General features: G+C 38.2%; 1 protein-coding gene across 1 annotated transcript; it reads right to left on the bottom strand.

The window, feature by feature from the left end:
- Positions 1–399: 399 nt before the first annotated feature.
- slc39a8 (solute carrier family 39 member 8) lies at positions 400–20,319 on the bottom strand. Its single transcript, XM_051956079.1, has 8 exons — positions 19,824–20,319; positions 18,476–18,638; positions 13,544–13,713; positions 13,346–13,468; positions 12,459–12,620; positions 8,707–8,908; positions 4,891–5,075; positions 400–800 (listed from the first exon to the last, which is right to left on the bottom strand). The coding sequence occupies exons 1-8, from the start codon at positions 20,040–20,042 to the stop codon at positions 654–656; spliced, it is 1,371 nt and encodes a 456-aa protein (XP_051812039.1). The 5' UTR covers positions 20,043–20,319; the 3' UTR covers positions 400–653.

Genomic DNA, 20,319 nt, shown 5'->3' with positions numbered 1-20,319 from the left:
ATACTAGATTTCAGAAAGAAATCCGTGTGCATATGAGGAATATATCATTTGGTAAAAACTAAATATGGATAAGGTTCGTAGAAAAGAGTGAAGGTTTCAAATGTACTGTAAATTATACCTGATACTAAAAAAATGCAAAAAATTCAAAATATGTATGATTAACTGTGATGAAGATTAAATATAATTACATTCAAGTCTTGTGATTGCTTAATATTCAAGTATCTTAAGCTTGTTGTGCTGATTTTTTGTGATATTTTGTGCAAGTCCCGCTGGTTTTTTAAAAATCTTAGACAACAAGAAAACTTCAGAAACACAACCAAAACGTGAAACACAGCTGCAATAACAGGCCAGAAAACACGGCATCGGTGAGCTCAAACAAACGCAAAATATTCCACAATGTATGAAGACTGAAAAAATAATTTATTGTCTCCTTAAAATAAATCTGACAAGATTTCATACATGTTGATTGTGAAGATTTTTCCCCTTTTTTTTAATGGAGTAAACATTCCAAAGGTACAAAAGCATTTCTCCTCCCTTAAACATTTGGTTTTGCTCATACAAAACGTTCATTTTACATTCACTTTCCTGCTCGGCTGTGTGAGCAGAAAGGGAAGCATCTCAGGGCCTCACTTTTACTACAGTTTGTGTCTCTTCTATCCCAGGTTGATGTTGCCGGCATACAAGGTGATGAGCAGGATGATGGCGAAGCCGGTGAGCAGCCCGGCGTTCTGGATCAGGAAGAAGACGATCTTGGAGGAAGTTTCCTTCTGTTCCCGCGCGATGCCGTCCATCTCTGGAAACTGGAGGGAGGAACCACAGTCAGATACTTGTGTCACGCACGTTAATAACAGACAGTCACCAGCCGGCATAACGGGACGTGAGAACAGACAGGTTGAAAGTATGAGTAGGCTGGCTTGTCTGGAAAACAGCGAATATATTGTTCTCCTGTAGTCACACAATCGTCAAAACCGGAAGAGTTTTTGTGCAGGAAAACTGTACGCATCTTGTTGCCATGGAAACCTATACGGGTCAAGTTCCTGATGCAGAAAATAAATGTGGCATAAATGTGTTCTTATGTTTGACTCTGATTAGCAGTCGAGTTAGTTTTACGCAGCTGGTACTACAGCTGATGGAACACAGATCAGAAATATTCAATCAGTAACATTAATTTCACCTGAGTGGGTTTAGTTTGTGTGGGTCAAACATGACCCGGTGAGGTCGTTTTCTTGGAATATCTTTGTAATAAAATGTTTTTTATCATTTCATTTTCCAGCTATTCCTCAAAAAACACGTTTTTGATATCATTCCATTTAAATTTTTCAGCTCCCTTTTGTACTATTAAAGAAATCGTAATATTTGTATTAATACCCCAAGCTTTCTATCACTGATAACATCATGTAAGAGGTGACAAAGTGCACAAACATGGAGGAAAATAACAGGAAAATGTCAAGAAAATGGATGCTGACATTCTTCCATTGCTGTTCTGTGTAATATTCTTCTTTTTCAATTCTCAAAGTTTTTCAAAATCTGTCTTAAAGTGAAAATTAAACATATTTAAAACATGAAGTCATTCTTGTGCGGACCAAAATATAATGCAAACATTAATACAAATGTTTATTCTGAACCAAAATGACCAAAATGACATAAAAACACATTGATTCCCATACAGGTCATTTTTGACCCACTTATGGATGGGTGTAAGGTCCAATCACTGAAGCATCTAAAGGTTAAACACACAGACTGGAGTCAAAAATGTCAAATAGTATCGAGCGTTTTTTTTTGTTGTTTTGTTTGTTTTGTTCACTGATGATCATTAACTATCTTTAGCACAACCCTGATGTCCCGCAGCGCTGCTCATTTTCACACCCTTTTAGGCCCTTTTTCAGACATTTGATATGTAACTTTGCTGCTTTTTAATTTGTTAAAGTGACAAAAGACCAGTTTTATGCTTCATTCTGAGTTAAAATGAATGAAGCTGAAGCTGTTTTCTAAAATCTACTTAACAGAGAACAAATTTGGTTTGGTTCTAATTTGCTGCCCAGTCAGTTTTACGCTGCGGCTAACAGATCAGAAAGATGATTGGTTTGTTAGTTTTTATTCAATTAATGATATTAATTTCACTTTGATTTGGCCAAAAACTAAAGTGATTTCAGTATCTTTCATATTGGGACAGCGTCAGACCAAAAATAAATAAAGTTTAAGTGCGCCATTGAGCAGCTGTCATGTTAGAAATAAGCAGCTTACCACACTCCCATCTATCATTTCAATGGACCAGACAGGCTTTATTCAGGGTAGGCATTCCTTTTTTAATCTGAGGCGAGTGTTTAATATTGTATACAACTCAAATGTTTCTACTTCCACAGAAGCTTTAATTTCACTAGATGCTGAAAAGGCATTTGACAGAGTGGAGTGGAATTATTTGTTTTTTATTTAAAGAAATTCAGTTTCGGTCCCAAATTTATTTCATGGATCAAACTACTGTACTCCTCACCACAAGCCACGGTAAAGACTAATGGCCTAAGTTCAACGCCTTTCTTACTTGAATGTTCCACAAGACAGGGATGTCCACTTAGTCCCCTCTTGTTCGCTATAGCTATAGAGCCTTTGGCTATCGCCATACGTGGCCACCCTAAATTAACAGGAATTATTAGAGATGGGGAAGAATCCAAACTTACTCTTTATGCAGATGATCTACTCTTGTTCACTTCAGACTTATCTCAATCTATTCCAGTAGCACTTTCTATTATTGACTCATTTAGTAAGATCTCAGGGTACAAAGTGAATCTCAGTAAGAGCGAGTTATTTCTTATTGGTCAACATTCTAAAAATTATCCCCTTCAAAATGTTCCTTTCAAATTAGCTGGGTCAGGTTTTGATTATTTAGGCATTCATGTAACTGACACACATGATAAACTACTTAAAAGAAACTTCACCTCTCTGATGACACAAATTAAATCTGATTTTGACCGTTGGTCCCTTTTATATTTATCGGTAGCTGCTAAAATCAATATAATTAGAATGAATATTCTACCTCGTTTTATGTACTTGTTTCAATGTATCCCAATTTTTATTCCCCGCGCCTTTTTTCGTAAACTTGATGGCATTATCTTGAACTTCATTTGGAATAAAAAAACACCCAATCTAAGACTACAATCACTTCAGAGACCAAAAGATCTGGGGGGGATGGCGTTACCAAATATGTTATTTTATTATTGGGCGGTGAATATAAGAAATCTTAATATTTGGATTCAGTATGGTAACCTTGAGGCTCCACCTGTGTGGTTAATTATGGAGGCTAATTCTGTTCACCCGGTTGCGTTGCAGTCTTTACTATACTCACAGCTTTCCTCCTCGGTCTCCAAGCATACAAATAATATCATTGTGTTGTCATCACTGAGAATATGGGTCCAGTTCCGTCGTTACTTTGGCTTCCAATCACTCTCCACTAAACTCCCCTTATCTGGTAACCAAATATTTACTCCATCACTGATGGATAATGCTTTTTCAGTTTGGGCACAGCTAGGAGTGAGGTGCGTCAGGGATTTATTTATTGATGGGATATTTGCCTCTTTTCAGCAATTAGTGTCTAAATTTTCCTTGCCAAAAAATCTTTTTTTCAGATATCTTCAAGTGCGAAGTTTCGTTTCTAAGACATACGCATGTTTCCCTGCCTTACCTCCTGATTCTGACAATGACAGCTTCCTGATTGTTTTTTCATCCCTTAAAGGAGCTGTTTCATCTATATACTCTAACATTCACAAACTTAGGTCAGACTCCTTGGAGAGTTATAGAAGAACTTGGGAAACTAGCTTAGGAATGGAAATCTCTGGAAACATCTGGGGTGAGGCTTTACGTAGGGTGCATAAATCCTCTATTTGTGCCAAACACTGTTTTATTCAATGTAAAATTTTACACCGTGCTCACTACACTAAAGAACGTATGGCAAAGATGTTTAAGAATGTGTCACCATCTTGTGATCGCTGCCATCATACCCCTGCTAATTATTTTCATATGTTCTGGCAATGCCCACTTCTTTCTAAATTTTGGCAAGAAATCTTCTCCACGTTATCGATAATTATAGGTGTATTGATTCCACCATGTCCATTCATAGCTGTTTTTGGAGTTCCATTGCCCCCACTCAGCCTCTCCTCCTCACAGAAAGACACCTTGGCCTTTGCTACTCTTCTTGCCCGGAGGCTAATTCTATTAAGATGGAAATCTACTCTACCTCCCACACACATGCGGTGGCTCAGGGATGTCTTACACTTTGTAAAACTTGAAAAAATTAGGTTGTCGATTAATGGACAATCAGAAAAGTTCAGTAAGATCTGGAATCCATTTTTTGTCCTGATTAACAGCACACAATTTACATTTATACCAGATTGAGCTGTTGTTTGGAGTGATTTCTATAACTTGATTCACTAAGGTCACGCCACAGAATATGCTAAGAATTTTATTTTTTGTTCTTAAGATTATGAGTTATTTTGTTTAACTCTTTATGTGCACTTGGGCTATGTATGCCTGGCTTGTCCCACGTCCTTTTTATGGTTTATTTGTTTTGTTTTGTGTAGGAGAAAGGTACCAAAGGGAAAGGGTGGAATGGGGTTATTTTTGATTTATTTCCTCATAATGTATTTAATTGTTCTATTTGCACAATAATGTTGTATTTCCTTTGTTAAAACAATAAAAAGAAGTTTTTTAAAAAAAATAAGCAGCTTTGTGTGAAAATAAATCTAATCTATATTAACAGTTTTCTACCAGCATTCTTCTTGTGTATCTTTGTGGGGCTTTTTGGTGCGATCGATTTTTTTCATAGCCCCTCATTATAACAGCCTTTTGACTTTCCCTCATCACCTGCTGACACATTCCCAGATAATGAAGTCCACTCACCATGTCTGCCAGTGCAATGTATAGGAACATTCCTCCTGCGATGGCAAAGATTGCGTTGGGGGCAAAGTTGCTTCCTAGCAGGATGCCAAACACCAGGCCGATGTAACACGACACCGCCGACAGCAGGTTGAAGAAAACGGCCTGCGGGACGCTCATACCGGCGTTCAGCAGGATAACAAAGTCACCTGCAGAGAAAATGAAGCTCAATAAAAACACAAGCATCCGGAGTGTCGTGATAAAAGATAGAAGGGGCAATAGAGGCAATTCTTCCCTTATCTTAGCCAGCACAAATCTAACACACATCCTTTGTTTACATCCGTTCTCACATCGTAAATGTGAAAGTTTTCTCAGAAAATGCAGCATTATCAATCAATTAATGATTATTTACCGATATGAAAATAATAAAGACATTTAATCAATGCTGAAGCTGCTGTTTTAAACCGGACACATGATATGGATCACGAGTTTATTCCAGCTTTTGTAACACGTGTGCTTACCGGAGGTCATTAGGTGCATCTGGTGAAACTCTGTCGTAATGTTTCTCTAGTCAAGGCAATTCTTAACTTATCTTAGTCCACACAAATCTAAGACACATCCTTTACGTCCGCTCTCACATCATAAATTTAAACAAATGCAGCATTATCAATCAATAGCTGACTAATTATTAATGCAAAATAACGCACAGTGGACATTTAATCTGTGCTGACACTGCCGTTTTAAGTCACAGACACATGACACAGACCACAAGTGCCTCTGGTTTTGTTTTTTTCAGCTTTTGTAACACACGTGCGCTTGCCGGAGGTCATTAAGCAGCACTGGAGACTTTGTCATTGTGCCCCTTTATTCACCACACCCTGAAAATCCTAAAACATCCCTCTGGTTGCTGCAGCATTAAACAATAAGAAGACAATAAAACCTGGTATTACAGCTCGTCTACAATACTTGAAGTGTGTATTATCTAGGAAAGTGAAATCAGATTTGTATAAAATAAGGGAGGAAATAGCTAATAAAAGAGCAATATTTGTGTTTCCTTCCGTCTTGTACTTTGCTGTCAGTTCGATTGTGCTTTGAAAGGCAGTTTGCAATATAACTGACTAAAAGATTTCAAGGAATTTTGATTGAATCTGATCTTAATTCTACTGAAAATACCCAGAAAACCGGTTTTAACTGTCCTGAAAATGCTGTTTTTTAAATGTTATGGATGAGGTTTAAGATGCAAAAGATTGTTCAACCCTCCAGATACTTAAAAATTCTTTTCAGTTTTGGCAAAAGCAAACGATAAATCTTTAAATTTATTATGGTTTCATGCATTGCATAACACTGAACATCCTCTTCCTCCTCTGCTACATATTTCTGTCATGTTGGGAAACAAACATTTTCATTTGGAGGCTTAAATATAAGACGTGACAGACGACACATTTCTGGTGCAGTTCTGCAGTTTGTCACTAGATGTTGTTAAAGGTTACAGAATCCCTTTCAGCCCATTCAGCTGGAATTAAAACAATCACATTCTGGATCGACAGCTTGTCATTAAAGCAATGTGATGTTTATGTGTAGTAAAAAATATGGGTTTAAAGGTGTTTGCCATTCCATCAAACAGGAAAATGACACGTTTCTTCATTTTATGCATGTTTAATCAAACTTCAAGCTGGCAGTTTTGATATTTTTGGTTACTTTGGGATCTCTGCAAGAAGTTAAAATGAAAAAATGCGTGTTTCAATAACATGTGGCAGCACAACATGAGTTTGCAATGACTCACGTTTGGACTATTTCCTTTAAATAAATGACCATTAATCACTATTTATCGCAGAATAAAGCAACAGAATGGATACTGAGTTCACTGAGATGAAAGTGTTGCCTAGTTGTGGAGCACATCTGCAGACATTCTTGGGTAAACTGTTGCATTCAGCTGAATATTTTCCACCACTGCAGCTTCACGATAAAAGAGATTAACTGGTGAAAAATTTGCTGTGTTTGTCAGTGAGTCAACTGGAACAAGACTATTACATTAAAAAGGAGCATTTAGGAGGTTAGAGGTTGTGGTATTTTCCCTGAGCTATCAAATTTAGGTGGTGATGTCGCTAAAAACCTCATTGTTTACTGCAGCTTTCTCTGACATGCTCAGTCTATTTTCTTGTCTTTTAACCTCCTAAGACCCGAGCTTTGGTTTGGTTTGAATTTTATTTTTTTTCTACTTACTTGGGATAAGGAGTAACCAATAAATATAATAACTGGATAATATCTAATATCTGATTATTAGGTTTATTACATTTACATCATATATATATATATAATTTTTTACTAGATTTACATTGTTATTACTATTATTATTATTATTAGTAGTAGTAGTAGAAGCAGTGATATTAGCATTATTATTAGTATTAACAATATGCCCTTTTGGAAAAAAAATTCAAAAAACAAAAACGTCCACATATGTGGACGGCAGGTCTTAAGAGGTTAATGCACTTTCATGATCATAATGTCTACTTTTATGTTTTATTTCTATGATTTTAATGTATCTCTGCCTTTAAATCACTTTTCTGAATGTATTTCTTTGCCATTGTAAAACACCTTGAATTGTCTTGGGTATGAATTGTTCTGTACAAATAAACTTGCCCTGTCTTGTTAAAAACAAACATCCTGAAACTGCAGCCTCCTCATCAGCTGATAACCAACTCATGCCACATAAAATCTGATCATTTTTGCTGACAGAGTGATGAAAAAGGCTCATTCGTGCCTGATTTATTTATTAAACGGAAAATACAGCCCCCTTTTTCTTTTTTCTTTTTTTGCTTTTGTTTTGTTTTCGTATGTTCTAACTGTTCATTTCTTTTTCTATGGAAAAAAGAAAAAAAAAAACGAAGTGAATGGTATTTTGAAATATCTGTCTTGAACATGCTTGTAATGAATCCCACTTCCTGAAAATAAAGAAGAACAAAAAAACAGAAAATACAGGGGGTCCTCGACTTATGTTGGAGTTCTGTTCCTACGGATAGATGTAAATCGCAAGTCCGGCAAAAACGTAAACAAAGCCGTCATGTGCGTCACAATATCAATCGGTTCTTCGGAAAAGTCATGTTCCGAGCATTTTATTATATCCAGTTTTACTTCTATGCAGTTGGCTTTTATTTTCAGAAGACTCTGACTCAGGCTTGGGAGCCATAATGAAGGGCAAAAAGTTAGCAAATGTAGCACAATCCAAGGTGGCGTACAACCGGTACACGTAAACAAAACCGTCTTACAGCGCCGCATGACGACGTATTCATCCGCTCCGCTCGGCAACTAGTTCCACACAACCAGCTCCGACGTAATGACGAAACGCTGTAGGTCGAGGACGTCGTAAACCGAGGACCCCTTGTGGTTTGTTTTGCTGCTCTCAGATGACTGGATGCATTCCAATATCCATACTATCCTAATATATCGTACGCCAGAAAAAGATTTTTTACATCTAATATAGTCTAACAAAAATACCCAGATGTCCGTCTACTATATTGCAGTAAACAAGCCAGGATGATTTTCTGGTTAGCCTGATCCTCATAAACAGATGACAGCTTATGTCACACTACAGACAGCAACTTTTAAAGCCTCAAGCGCGATAATTAGCAGTGTGGCTAAAATGGATGTATACTGCATGAAACGGTTAATGAGAGCGGCTGCAGTATGTACTTGAATTTTAAGGAAAAACAACGCATTTTGTAAAGGACTAAATCACATTTGCTGTTACCGTCTTTAACTACAGGTGTCGCCAAACCAACCAGGACTGAGATCTTTGAACGGTGGAACTTTAAACGGCGGGCGTGTTTGCTGATCGCTCACCCAGCTCGTGAGGAAACTCCTCGCACACGATGGCGGTGGAGGTGCTGAAGCCGGTCAGGATGGACACCGTGAAGGAAGCTCCGATGGCCAAACCGTCGATGAAGTTGTGCAGCGCGTCGCTCAGCGTCACCATCCAGGCCACCGTCTTGATGCTGGTGATTCGTTTCCCTCGCAGCCAGTGACACATCACCGCCTGGCCGTCCTGGAAGAGGGAAACCGTAAATAAGACACCTGATAGCGGAGCGTTTTACAGCTGCTGGAGCTTTACATCTTCCTCCTTTGTCTCCTGCTTCTGACAGAAGGCAAAAAGGAACAAAAACACGTTTAGGTGCAGCTGGTGTTTGATGAAACACTTAGATGCAAACAGAGGTATGTGGATAAAGCGAGTCAAAAAGATATTTAAACCTAGAGGTAATATTATCAGGATTTTAAATGAGTTCCTTTCTTTCAGCATCTAACTATAGTTGCAGTAATTTGTAAGGGCAATATTATAAATTAAAGAGAAATATATGTAGAGTCAAGCCCGAAATTATTCATACCCCTAGCAAATTTTGACATAAAGTTACTTTTATTCAACCAGGATTTTTTTTTTTTATTGGAAATGACACAGGTGTTTCCCAAAAGATAATAAGATCATGTACAAGAGGCATCATTGTGGGAAAAAATAATTTCTCAGATTTTATTTACATTTAAAAGTAACTTTAAGTTCAAATTTTCTAGGGGTATGAATAATTTCAGGCTTGACTGTACGTCAGAGTCAGAATCAGAAACACTTTTGGTTATGTACAGTTGCTCCCAGGAAAAATGTAAAATGTGCTTTTTCTAAGAAAATAAAGCTCTGGTTTTGAAAGCTGCACTAAAACATGCAGTTTGTGTGCTCTTTGGTGGTGTGTCTTTATTGATCTAACTGAACTGAAGCTGAAGGAAGTGTTATCAGTTTTGCTGTTAGTCATAAATAACATTTAAGAAATGGAGCTTTGACGGGTGCTAGATTTAGCTGGAGGATCACCAACAGGTTGCTTCATCTCAAACTATTTTATCATAAACCACAGATATTAAAATTGGAATCTAGAGGATTTAATTGATATATCAAATACTTTCCAAAGTCATTTTGCTTTAAAAAAAAATTCCCATCTGCCGATTTTCAGCACAATTTTTTTACAGAATTTGAGGCTGTTTGAACGATAATATCTCAGGAACTATTAAAGATAAAAGCATGAAATTTTCACTGCTAATTCTCATCTTATCAGTTCAAAATATACAATATTGGACAAGCAGAGCAAACATTTTCAACTCCAAAACTGGATCAGACTATCCACCAATATTGTAGTTTTATGATACACCTTGTTATATCTGCTCAATGCGTTCTCTAAGTTAAATAGAAATAACTTATTTTTTCATTTTTGTGACCAGGTGTTTCTTCCTAAAAGTACTCTACATGTTTTGTTTGTATTATTGTGACATGCAGCTACACATAGCACAGAAAAAAACAATAGTTGACTTCTGTATTACACTTTTTTTGTGAATGTGTACTCAAAGACGGAACTTTTTTATGACGTTTTCGATTTTTTTTTAATATTTCAACTCAGCCATAATCAGATAATATTTGACCCACTTGTCCAACATTGCAGATCATGAATCAGTGACATGATGAGAAATAACTGTGTAAGTTTCAGGCTTTTATCTATAATAGTTCCTGAGATATTGTTGTGCAAACATTGCAAGCTTTCAATTTCAATGTGCAAAAAACTGTGGTGAAAGTGGGCTGATGGGAAGTTTTAAACAATGTTTATCTCAGAAAGTATTCGATTTACGAAGCTAAAATTTCTCAAATATCTTTATAAATACTCATATTATATGCTATGAAATTTTCAGGAAAATCAGAGATGGCTGAGCAGACATATTTATGAAATATGAGCTGGAGTGACCTCAGTATTACAACAGTCCATCATAAATGGAAAACGCCTAAAACTAGTCGTTATTTTTCCAGTAATTGTTGAGACATTTTACACAAAACTTGTGGTGGTGCAAGATGGAATCACTCCTCAGGAAGAACACAAATGTTTTCATGTTGTTTCTGCTATCAAGGCTGAAAATAAAGAAGCTACTGGAAGCCTTTAATCAACAGAGCTCGTCCATATTGGATCCACAAACTGTACCAGCTCCAGGAAATATTTCCTCTAAGTGGCCGAGCTGCACGTCCAACACAACTCTTCAATTACAAACATAAAGGCTCGACTGTTGTCAGCAGGAAACCTTAGAGCAGTCGGACACAAACAGAGCCTTTGGGACTCAGCTGAAGATATTCTGCAGCGACAGAACGCCCTTCTTTTATAAACGAGACCCAGAAGAACAAGGAGCCTTTGTGCTGCGTTCGGAGAATTCCAGCATTCACCAGGAGGGGAAGGATCCGAGATCTGCAGCTCCATTTCGCCGCTTCATGTCGTCGGCACGTGTGTTTGTTTAGCATTCGGATGCTTCCAAAGCCAGATTCCTGCACGTGTTAAATATTAACAGCCGCTCTAATCGACCCACGCCACTGATAACGGCTCAATAAATGACTCTGAAGGGAAAAACTAAATACCAAACACAGTGTCCAAATCATAATCTTGCTATTATCTACATTTCCTACGCTGGACATCCATTGCATTAATCATTTATAACCGGCGATTAATCCGGCCAGGTGTGTCTGTGATGGAGGAATGGGGCGCACAGCAAATCTCTATCAAGCACACACTGAGCAAAGATAAGATTTCAGTGAATATTTACTGTTTTTTTACGAGCCAATCTTTAGACTGAGCTACTCATTTGATTAAACATCACCGAGGACAAGGTTTAGTGCTGTGTAGGTTAATGTGACATGAGGTAGACTCGTGCTGAGCTGCTTCTCAGCCTTTAGATTGCAAATCTAATTTATGATTCAACTATTTAAAGAATAAATTAGTTAGACCAGATTAATCTAACTAATGTAAATAATAAGGCTAAGACCCTTCAACATTGTAATTATCTAAAGTAACCTGACTGATATAAAAATTAAACATAAGGCCCTACATCATTAAGATTATGAAGATTAATCTGACTAATATAAACATTAAGGTTAAGACCCTACAACCTTATAATTATGAAGATTAATCCAACTAATATAAATATTAAGGATAAGACCCTACAACAGTATAACAGAATAGAATACCTTCATGGCATGACGAACACATCATTTTATTTTATTATCTAGATTAATCTAATATCAATATTAAGGCTACACTACCTTACAATAGTTTAATTCTATAGATTAATCGTAACTAATGTAAATATCAAGATGAAGACTTCGCGACATTCTAATTATTGAGATTAATTTAACTCTACTAAATATTAAGGCTAAGACCCTACAACATTACAATTATCGAGGTTACCTTGACTAATTTTGAGCTAAAGCTGCCTTTTTATTAACCAAAATATACATGAAAACCCAACAAATCCAAAGATTTCTTGGCTCCCCTTGGTTGCATTTTCATTTTTACTTCACGTAAACCTAAATTTTATTTGTTTTATTCTATTTTATAGTGTTTTTATTTGCAACGATAAAGAGGAATGACTCCCTTGTAACAGGATAAAGCCTCCAGCAGAGCCGGGTCCAGGGAAGGCAGACATCTGCCTCAACCAGTCGGGTTGAGGGGTAAAAGTCAGAGAATAGATTGAACAAGAGAAGCAAGACAGCATAAAACACTTTACGGATGACTTGAAATGGTACCTACCGTCATATTTGCGTGCTGAACATCCGGGTTCGGGCTGCTCTTGTCGGTAGCGATGGTGCTGATGCCGGTCAGAACTATAGAGTCCTTTTTCCCCAGTATGTCCCCGTTGTGGACAGAGTTTTCTTGAACTGGCTCTGCAGGAGTGAAGTGGCTGTGGCCATGCTGAGAAGAAAAAAATATGAGTTAATATAAATAAATATGCATAAATTATCAAGCATGCACAATTTTGCATAGAAAGTTTGGAAGAAACAAAAATTCTGTATTAATTCTCAATAATTTGATTCATTATTTAATAAAACAAATTAAAAAAATGCTTAGGGTTCAGCTTTATTAAAGTTTAATGTGTGTTTTTTTTAATATTTTGATTCCGGTTCTGGAATGGGATCTTTATCTTTATCTTTTATTACCAAAATGAAGCAAACTTCGCTGGATTTTGGTTGATTTTTTCGTGAATGCTCTTAAAGAAACATTTTTAGCATTTCTTCTTTTCCACTAAAAAATGTTCACAGATTTCCCAAAAATGTTGAAGATATAGACATCAGAAGTTTCACTGTGAAAATATATATTTTTCCACATTTTCAAACTTTAAAACGGCTCAATTTGACCCGCAGGACGACACATGGGTTAATAATATTAAAGACATCTCTTCGATACAAGTGAAGTGACACTATTATATAATATATGCATAAATGTGCAAGCATTTTACAACCCAACCTTTAATTTTAATCCTTTCGAGCTTCCTCCTCAGCTATTATTACCTCCATTATTACCTCTGCCCTATTGTTGGTCCGTTCTGCCATATTCACACCAAAGGTCACACAACTCCAACTGAACGATGTCGGCGTGCAATAAAATAAAATTGCTTTGCACCTAATAAACTCACTCACCTGGTGCTCCACCCGCAGACACATTTTCAGGATCCTTTCCATGAAGAACAGCAGGTAAAAGCCTCCAAATATCCCGACCGCCTTGTCTACGTAGTTGTCGGCTTTGGGGTCGAACCCCAGAGCCTGCAGAACGACAGCAGAGGCGATTAAAATACCTCCAGCTAAAGATTTCTGTTTTGTTTTTTAAATTAAACAAACCTCTGGTATGAGCTGCAGCACAGCGTTGGAGAAGAGCGTCCCGATGGCGAGGCCGATGAAGTAGGTCAGCACTTTGGGGAAATAAGGCTTCTTGGTGAAGGGGATCAGCAGGAGGCCGAGCAGAGACGAAAGGTTGATCACTGTGACGGCCAGAAAGCCATAACCCCAAACTGTCAGGGCAGAAAATTACGGAAAAACAATTACTAACAGCTAAACTACAGAACTGAAGCTTATTTCTCCCATTTCTGGACATTTTCAGTTCAAATTAGTGCTCATAATGGTTTTATTATGTCATTTTTATTGCTATTTTAGGAACGGATCTTACAAGTTGCTTTTGTTTTAGCATTTTTATATTATTTTATTTAGATTTATAAATTGATTTTAAAAGTTTAATCCTATCTTGATGTTTTCTGCACATAATTTTCTAATTACACGTTCAGCACTTTGCTAATTTTGAAACATGCTATATGCATAAATTTGATTTTATTTGATTGAAATTTACAAGATAAACTGCCTTCATATGAGATATCACTTTTAAATGTTGCTCCATGAGGAATCTAACTGTTTAATGATGCTGCCTCCGCCATGCTTCACAGTGGGGATGGTTGTAGAAGTGTAGTGTAGTATCTGACCAGATGTGCTGTTAGACATGTGATTCTCATGACTTGAGACAAGTGATGTTGGTGTTGCTAGGCATGTGCTATATGTCAGAATGGAGTGTATGTTCTTGTTGAAAGAACTCAGTGTTGTATTAGTAGTTCCTGTGTCTAGGGAATTATCCTATGGATTTCGCCACAGGGTTTATCAATGAGGCGCTTGTTTTTTGGTCTTTTGATACAAATCACATGTTGTGACAATGGTTCCACTTGTTTAAAATATATAAAAGTGATCTTCGTTTATTGTTCGGAGAGATTCCTTTGGCCGGATCCTCCCAGACAGTCTCTCTGTCTGATCGATGCTGTTCTTCCTTATAATAAACTTATTATTAAGCAAGTCAGTGTCACGGACTTTTCTCCTTCACCTGCACATCACGGACATCAGAGAGAAACCACGACAGTAGTTTATTAGAAAAATGATGCATCTTTGCCTACATTAGCAGATGTTAAACCCACAAATATCCTTGTCTGAAGGAACAAAGGCGCTGAAAGCGAGAAGTTGATGAGTGACAAGTTAGTGTCGCCTGAAAGACTAAACTCAGGGCAAAAAATCACAATGAATCCTGCTGTGAAACAGTGATCGCTAAGCCCATAGCTCTGGGGCTGTATGGATACTTTGTAGGCCAACAGTCACCATGCTTCACGTCATGATGCTGCCACCACCATGCTTCACATTATGATGCTGCCACCACCATGCTTCACGTCATGATGCTGCCACCACCATGCTTCACATCATGATGCTGCCACCACCATGCTTCACATCATGATGCTGCCACCACCATGCTTCAAGTCATGATGCTGCCACCACCATGCTTCACATCATGATGCTGCCTCCACCATGCTTCACACCATGATGCTGCCACCACCATGCTTCACACCATGATGCTGCCACCACCGTGCTTCACACCATGATGCTGCCACCAACATGCTTCACGTCATGATGCTGCCACCACCATGCTTCACATCATGATGCTGCCTCCACCATGCTTCACGTCATGATGCTGCCACCACCATGCTTCACGTCATGATGCTGCCTCCACCATGCTTCATGTCATGATGCTGCCACCACCATGCTTCATGTCATGATGCTGCCACCACCATGCTTCACGTCATGATGCTGCCACCACTGTGCTTCACATCATGATGCTGCCTCCACCATGCTTCACGTCATGATGCTGCCACCACCATGCTTCACATCATGATGCTGCCTCCACCATGCTTCACGTCATGATGCTGCCTCCACCATGCTTCACGTCATGATGCTGCCACCACTGTGCTTCACATCATGATGCTGCCACCACCATGCTTCACACCATGATGCTGCCACCACCATGCTTCACGTCATGATGCTGCCACCACTGTGCTTCACATCATGATGCTGCCTCCACCATGCTTCACGTCATGATGCTGCCACCACCATGCTTCACATCATGATGCTGCCTCCACCATGCTTCACGTCATGATGCTGCCTCCACCATGCTTCACGTCATGATGCTGCCACCACTGTGCTTCACATCATGATGCTGCCTCCACCATGCTTCACGTCATGATGCTGCCACCACCATGCTTCACATCATGATGCTGCCACCACCATGCTTCACGTCATGATGCTGCCACCACCATGCTTCACATCATGATGCTGCCTCCACCATGCTTCACGTCATGATGCTGCCACCACCATGCTTCACGTCATGATGCTGCCACCACCATGCTTCACACCATGATGCTGCCACCACCATGCTTCATGTCATGATGCTGCCACCACCATGCTTCACGTCATGATGCTGCCACCACCATGCTTCACGTCATGATGCTGCCACCACTGTGCTTCACATCATGATGCTGCCACCACCATGCTTCATGTCATGATGCTCCCACCACCATGCTTCATGTCATGATGCTGCCTCCACCATGCTTCACATCATGATGCTGCCACCACTGTGCTTCACATCATGATGCTGCCACCACCATGCTTCACACCATGATGCTGCCACCACCATGCTTCACATCATGATGCTGCCTCCACCATGCTTCACGTCATGATGCTGCCTCCACCATGCTTCACACCATGATGCTGCCACCACTGTGCTTCACATCATGATGCTGCCACCACCATGCTTCACACCATGATGCTGCCACCACCATGCTTCACACCATGATGCTGCCACCACCATGCTTCACAGTGGGGATGGTGTGTTTGTGATGATGTACAGTTTTTGGTGTTAAACAGAGCGTCTAGTCTGATGGCCAAAAAAATTATTTTGTTCTAATCAGACCAAAGAAGTTCATTCTGGTTGACTTCAAAATCTCCCACATGGCTTCTCGTGAACTCTAGCCTAGATTTAATATGAACAACCTTAAACAGCTTGTAGCTCCTTCAGATGAGTCATAGGTGTCTTGGTGGCCTAGCCCACTAGTCTATTTCTCGCTCAGTCATGCAGTTTTGTGCCATACTCCTTTAATTACTCAATGATGGATTAAATCAAGCTCCAAGGGGCACTCAGTGGTGTGTGACCTGAATATTTTGAAGGAAGCACTGCTTGAACTGACAGCAAAGATAACGAGGAGCTGCTGATTAAGATGCTTCACACATAAACAACAGATAACAGTGATGTAATCAAGAAGTAATGAGGGATCCAGTGAGTAACTGCTCAGCGTGATGTACCACTACTCTGGAGGGCAGAAGCAGGTAATAATGAATGAGTAGTTACTGTTTAACTCAGTGTTTAGATCAGAACTAAAGGATAGTTCCAGTGTTTTTAAAGTTTCTGAGCTTAAAAAGACACTAAATTGTTTGGAATCGGCCCAATATTCAGGGAGAACATTAGAACAAACTTTGCTCGGTTTATTAAATGCGCCTGGCAGGAATAAAAAATGTTTTATTTTTGTTTCGGAAAAGCAATTGTAAGATCATTATGGAGAATATGGAGCTCATACAGACATTTTTCAGCTACTCAGCTTCCTCTCATTGGCATGCATGAGCTGCACAACCATAACAAAGTAGATCATGATCAAAATATTTATTATCTTGAGTCATGTTTTATTGACTTGTACGTGGTTGGAGAGCAGAGGCCGAGTTCACAGTAAGGTAATGCTGTTTTTGTACCGTGAAATAATACAACATGCGCTTTAAGAGTTTATCATCTCTGAGGAAAAGACTCACCACAGTTTGGCTGACTAAGACAAATCTAATTGCATAATGTCCTACATTTCTATGGTTAAAGAGTTTTCCTCATTTTGCATGTCAAATTGTCGATGAAAAGTCTTCTTCCTGATAAGAAACAGCAGCAGAAAATGGAACATTTAATTATTACTTTATTGACTTCATGTTTTTAAATAGGTTTCAGGATTTTTTGATGAATAATTTGACTAATTTCTGATAAATACATGCACAATGATGAACATTTTACGCTGTTTTCCCGATTTTTTTTCAATTTCATCCCTCAGTTTTTGCTTCTACATTTTACACTAATTACATGTACTTTTTTTGACATTGTATAGTGCTAATAAATTTCCTAAATGCTGTTTATTAGTAAAATATCTCACTGACTTGTTCTCATGTAGGCATTTTGATGAATAATTTCATTCATTTCTGATCAAATGCGTGAATGTTAATGAGCCTTTATGTCATTTTCTTCACTTTCTTCAGTTTTATAATTCAGTTTTTGCGTTTAGAAGTAATTCCTGCACTTAAAGGTTCAAATATACAAAATATAAGTTAGATATTGATATTAAAATATGCATACGACTAAATTTTCTGTGGTTTTGCTGAATTTTTTAGTGCTTTTTTTTTAATCGTTTCTACTTTGTTGCTGTTTCATCCCCTACCGATGAGAATAATTATAGTAAAACTTTATTTAAAAGCTTATTTTATGCAAAAATACAATTTTATGAGCTCATGATTAAAATTTAGCAATCCAAGAAGAGGGGATTAATTCAACTATTACGATTTTTGTGTGTTGTGTTTCTATCGTGACAAATAACAGAGATAATGGTCATTTTTTGGGGGTATTAAGGAGCGATTCCTCTCTAACAGACAGATCATAGCTTAAAAAGGCAATTCCAGCCTCACATATCCATGTTTTTTAAGAGAATATGAGTAAAGAAATGCATCCGTTGTCCACAGGATTCACCAAAAAGCCTCCAGTCTTTGCGTCACCGTGGATGAAAGCGCTGCCAGAACCAATTTCAAGAAACAAACCCCCGTCAACCACCAATTATTTGACTTGCGGGGGTCTTGACAAATAAACCAGCGCTGTGAAGTCAAGCAACTTACCAGAGTGGTCGACAGGCAGGCCAGTCGTGGGGGCGGTGTAGGGGCAGGAGGGCAGCAGCACCTGGGTCAACACGGCGGGGCAGATAGTCCCCAGATGTCCCACAGTCAGCTGACTGACGTTAGTGAAGCCAAAGAGGGACAAGATCTGCTCCGCCGAGGGACACTGAGGGCCACAAATACACTATTAGACAACTTTAAACACTTCATTTGTCTCTAATATTCTTCCTGCTGAGTTATTAATGCTCATTTTTCTGCCATCATTTCTAAAACGCATCTGATTGCACAAAAACAGCGACAGAAATAAAGTTTTATTATTATTATTCTTCCTGGTAGGGGATGAAACACAACATAGAAGAAAGGACTGGAGAAAAGGGCAAAGAAAATGAGCTGAAAGACAGAAATTTCAGTTATGTACAATGAAGATAGATTTCTAGACAGAAATAGTGTTTGCAAGTGGACATCTGAATGCAAAAACGTACTGCTAAAGCAGGACAAAATTTGGAAAAATATCATAAAATGTGAATTAATGAACATGCATTTGGTCAAAAAAGTCAAACCTTTCCTCAGAAAGTCTACAGATAACAAGACAGCAGGGCTATACAGTATCAAAAAGTATACGTAGTGAGTGTAAAATGAAGAAAAATAAGAGTAAAGTCATATTTTTCATAGAAAATCCTGCTAAACTGAGCAGAACTACATAATACAAACTACAAAACACTGCAAATGATCAATCGTAAGTTTGAACAGTGACAACAGCAGCACTTAGTCAGGATTAAATGTACATCAACAAAGTAGAAAAGACTTTTAAAAAGTTAAAAGCTGAAATTTGGATACTTCAGAACAGAAATAGTTCATATTAATAAACCTTTAATAGCAAAAATTGAGCCCTAAAACTGAAGAAAAATATGAAGTCTATCATAAAATGTTCATTACCGACCAGAGAAAGTCAAACTTTTCATCAAAAACTCTACAGTCAATTACTACTAAATAATTCTTTCAAAAATGTATTAGTACTTCACAATGTTAAAAAGTATATGTTCTCAGTGTAAAATGAAAAAAACTAAGAGTAAAGTCTTATTTTTTCATTAAAAGTCCTTAAAAACTGGGTAGAACTCCATAAATACACACTACAAAACACTGCAAATGATCAATAGTAAGTTTGAACAGTGTAAAAGTACAAGTAACTAGTGTCAAATGCACAAATTAATAGTCAAGTGATTTTTTTCATTATAAATCATTATAATTAGGATAGAACCACATGTTACACACTATAAGACGCTATAAATGATCAATAATAGGTTGAAAAGGTTAAAATATCAGTACTTTAGTTTACAGTTTCTGTCCATACCTCTTGGTTTTCCAGGGGATTATTCACAGATATTAAGTCAGATCTCCTGGCTGAGATCAGCTGCAGTAAATCAGACAGGTCGTCTGTGCTAATGGATTTATTCTCTCCATAAAAGTGCAAAATATTCTCCAAAAACTCCTGTCCATCGGCCGCGATCGCATTTATGCTGTGGCACGCTGCAGCAAAAGCCCAAATAATAAAACATCTCAAGTGAAACATGTTGACTTTTAAAGGTTCCTCTGCTAAATAAACTTTCTTTTTCTTCTGTTCTTCTCAAAGCATTTCCTCTAAAAATCAAGATATCCGAGCGCAACGCAGCGTCTCATCCATGGCACAGACTGAGCACCAGCAGCAGTTTGTCCTTTTAAATAGTGCAGCTTCTTTCCTTTTTAACCCTTTTGATGTTTCTGCTGCTGAGATCAGATCATCTATCAGGAGGTTCAAAGATCAGACAGGAAAAAAATGGAGATGACCGACCGCGTGTTTTCACTGATCC

Source organism: Acanthochromis polyacanthus, chromosome 1 (assembly GCF_021347895.1).
Source record: "Acanthochromis polyacanthus isolate Apoly-LR-REF ecotype Palm Island chromosome 1, KAUST_Apoly_ChrSc, whole genome shotgun sequence".
In the NCBI taxonomy this organism is placed as follows: domain Eukaryota; kingdom Metazoa; phylum Chordata; class Actinopteri; family Pomacentridae; genus Acanthochromis; species Acanthochromis polyacanthus.
The sequence above is the reverse complement of the archived record's forward strand: the minus strand, read 5'-3'. Positions and strand labels throughout refer to the sequence as shown.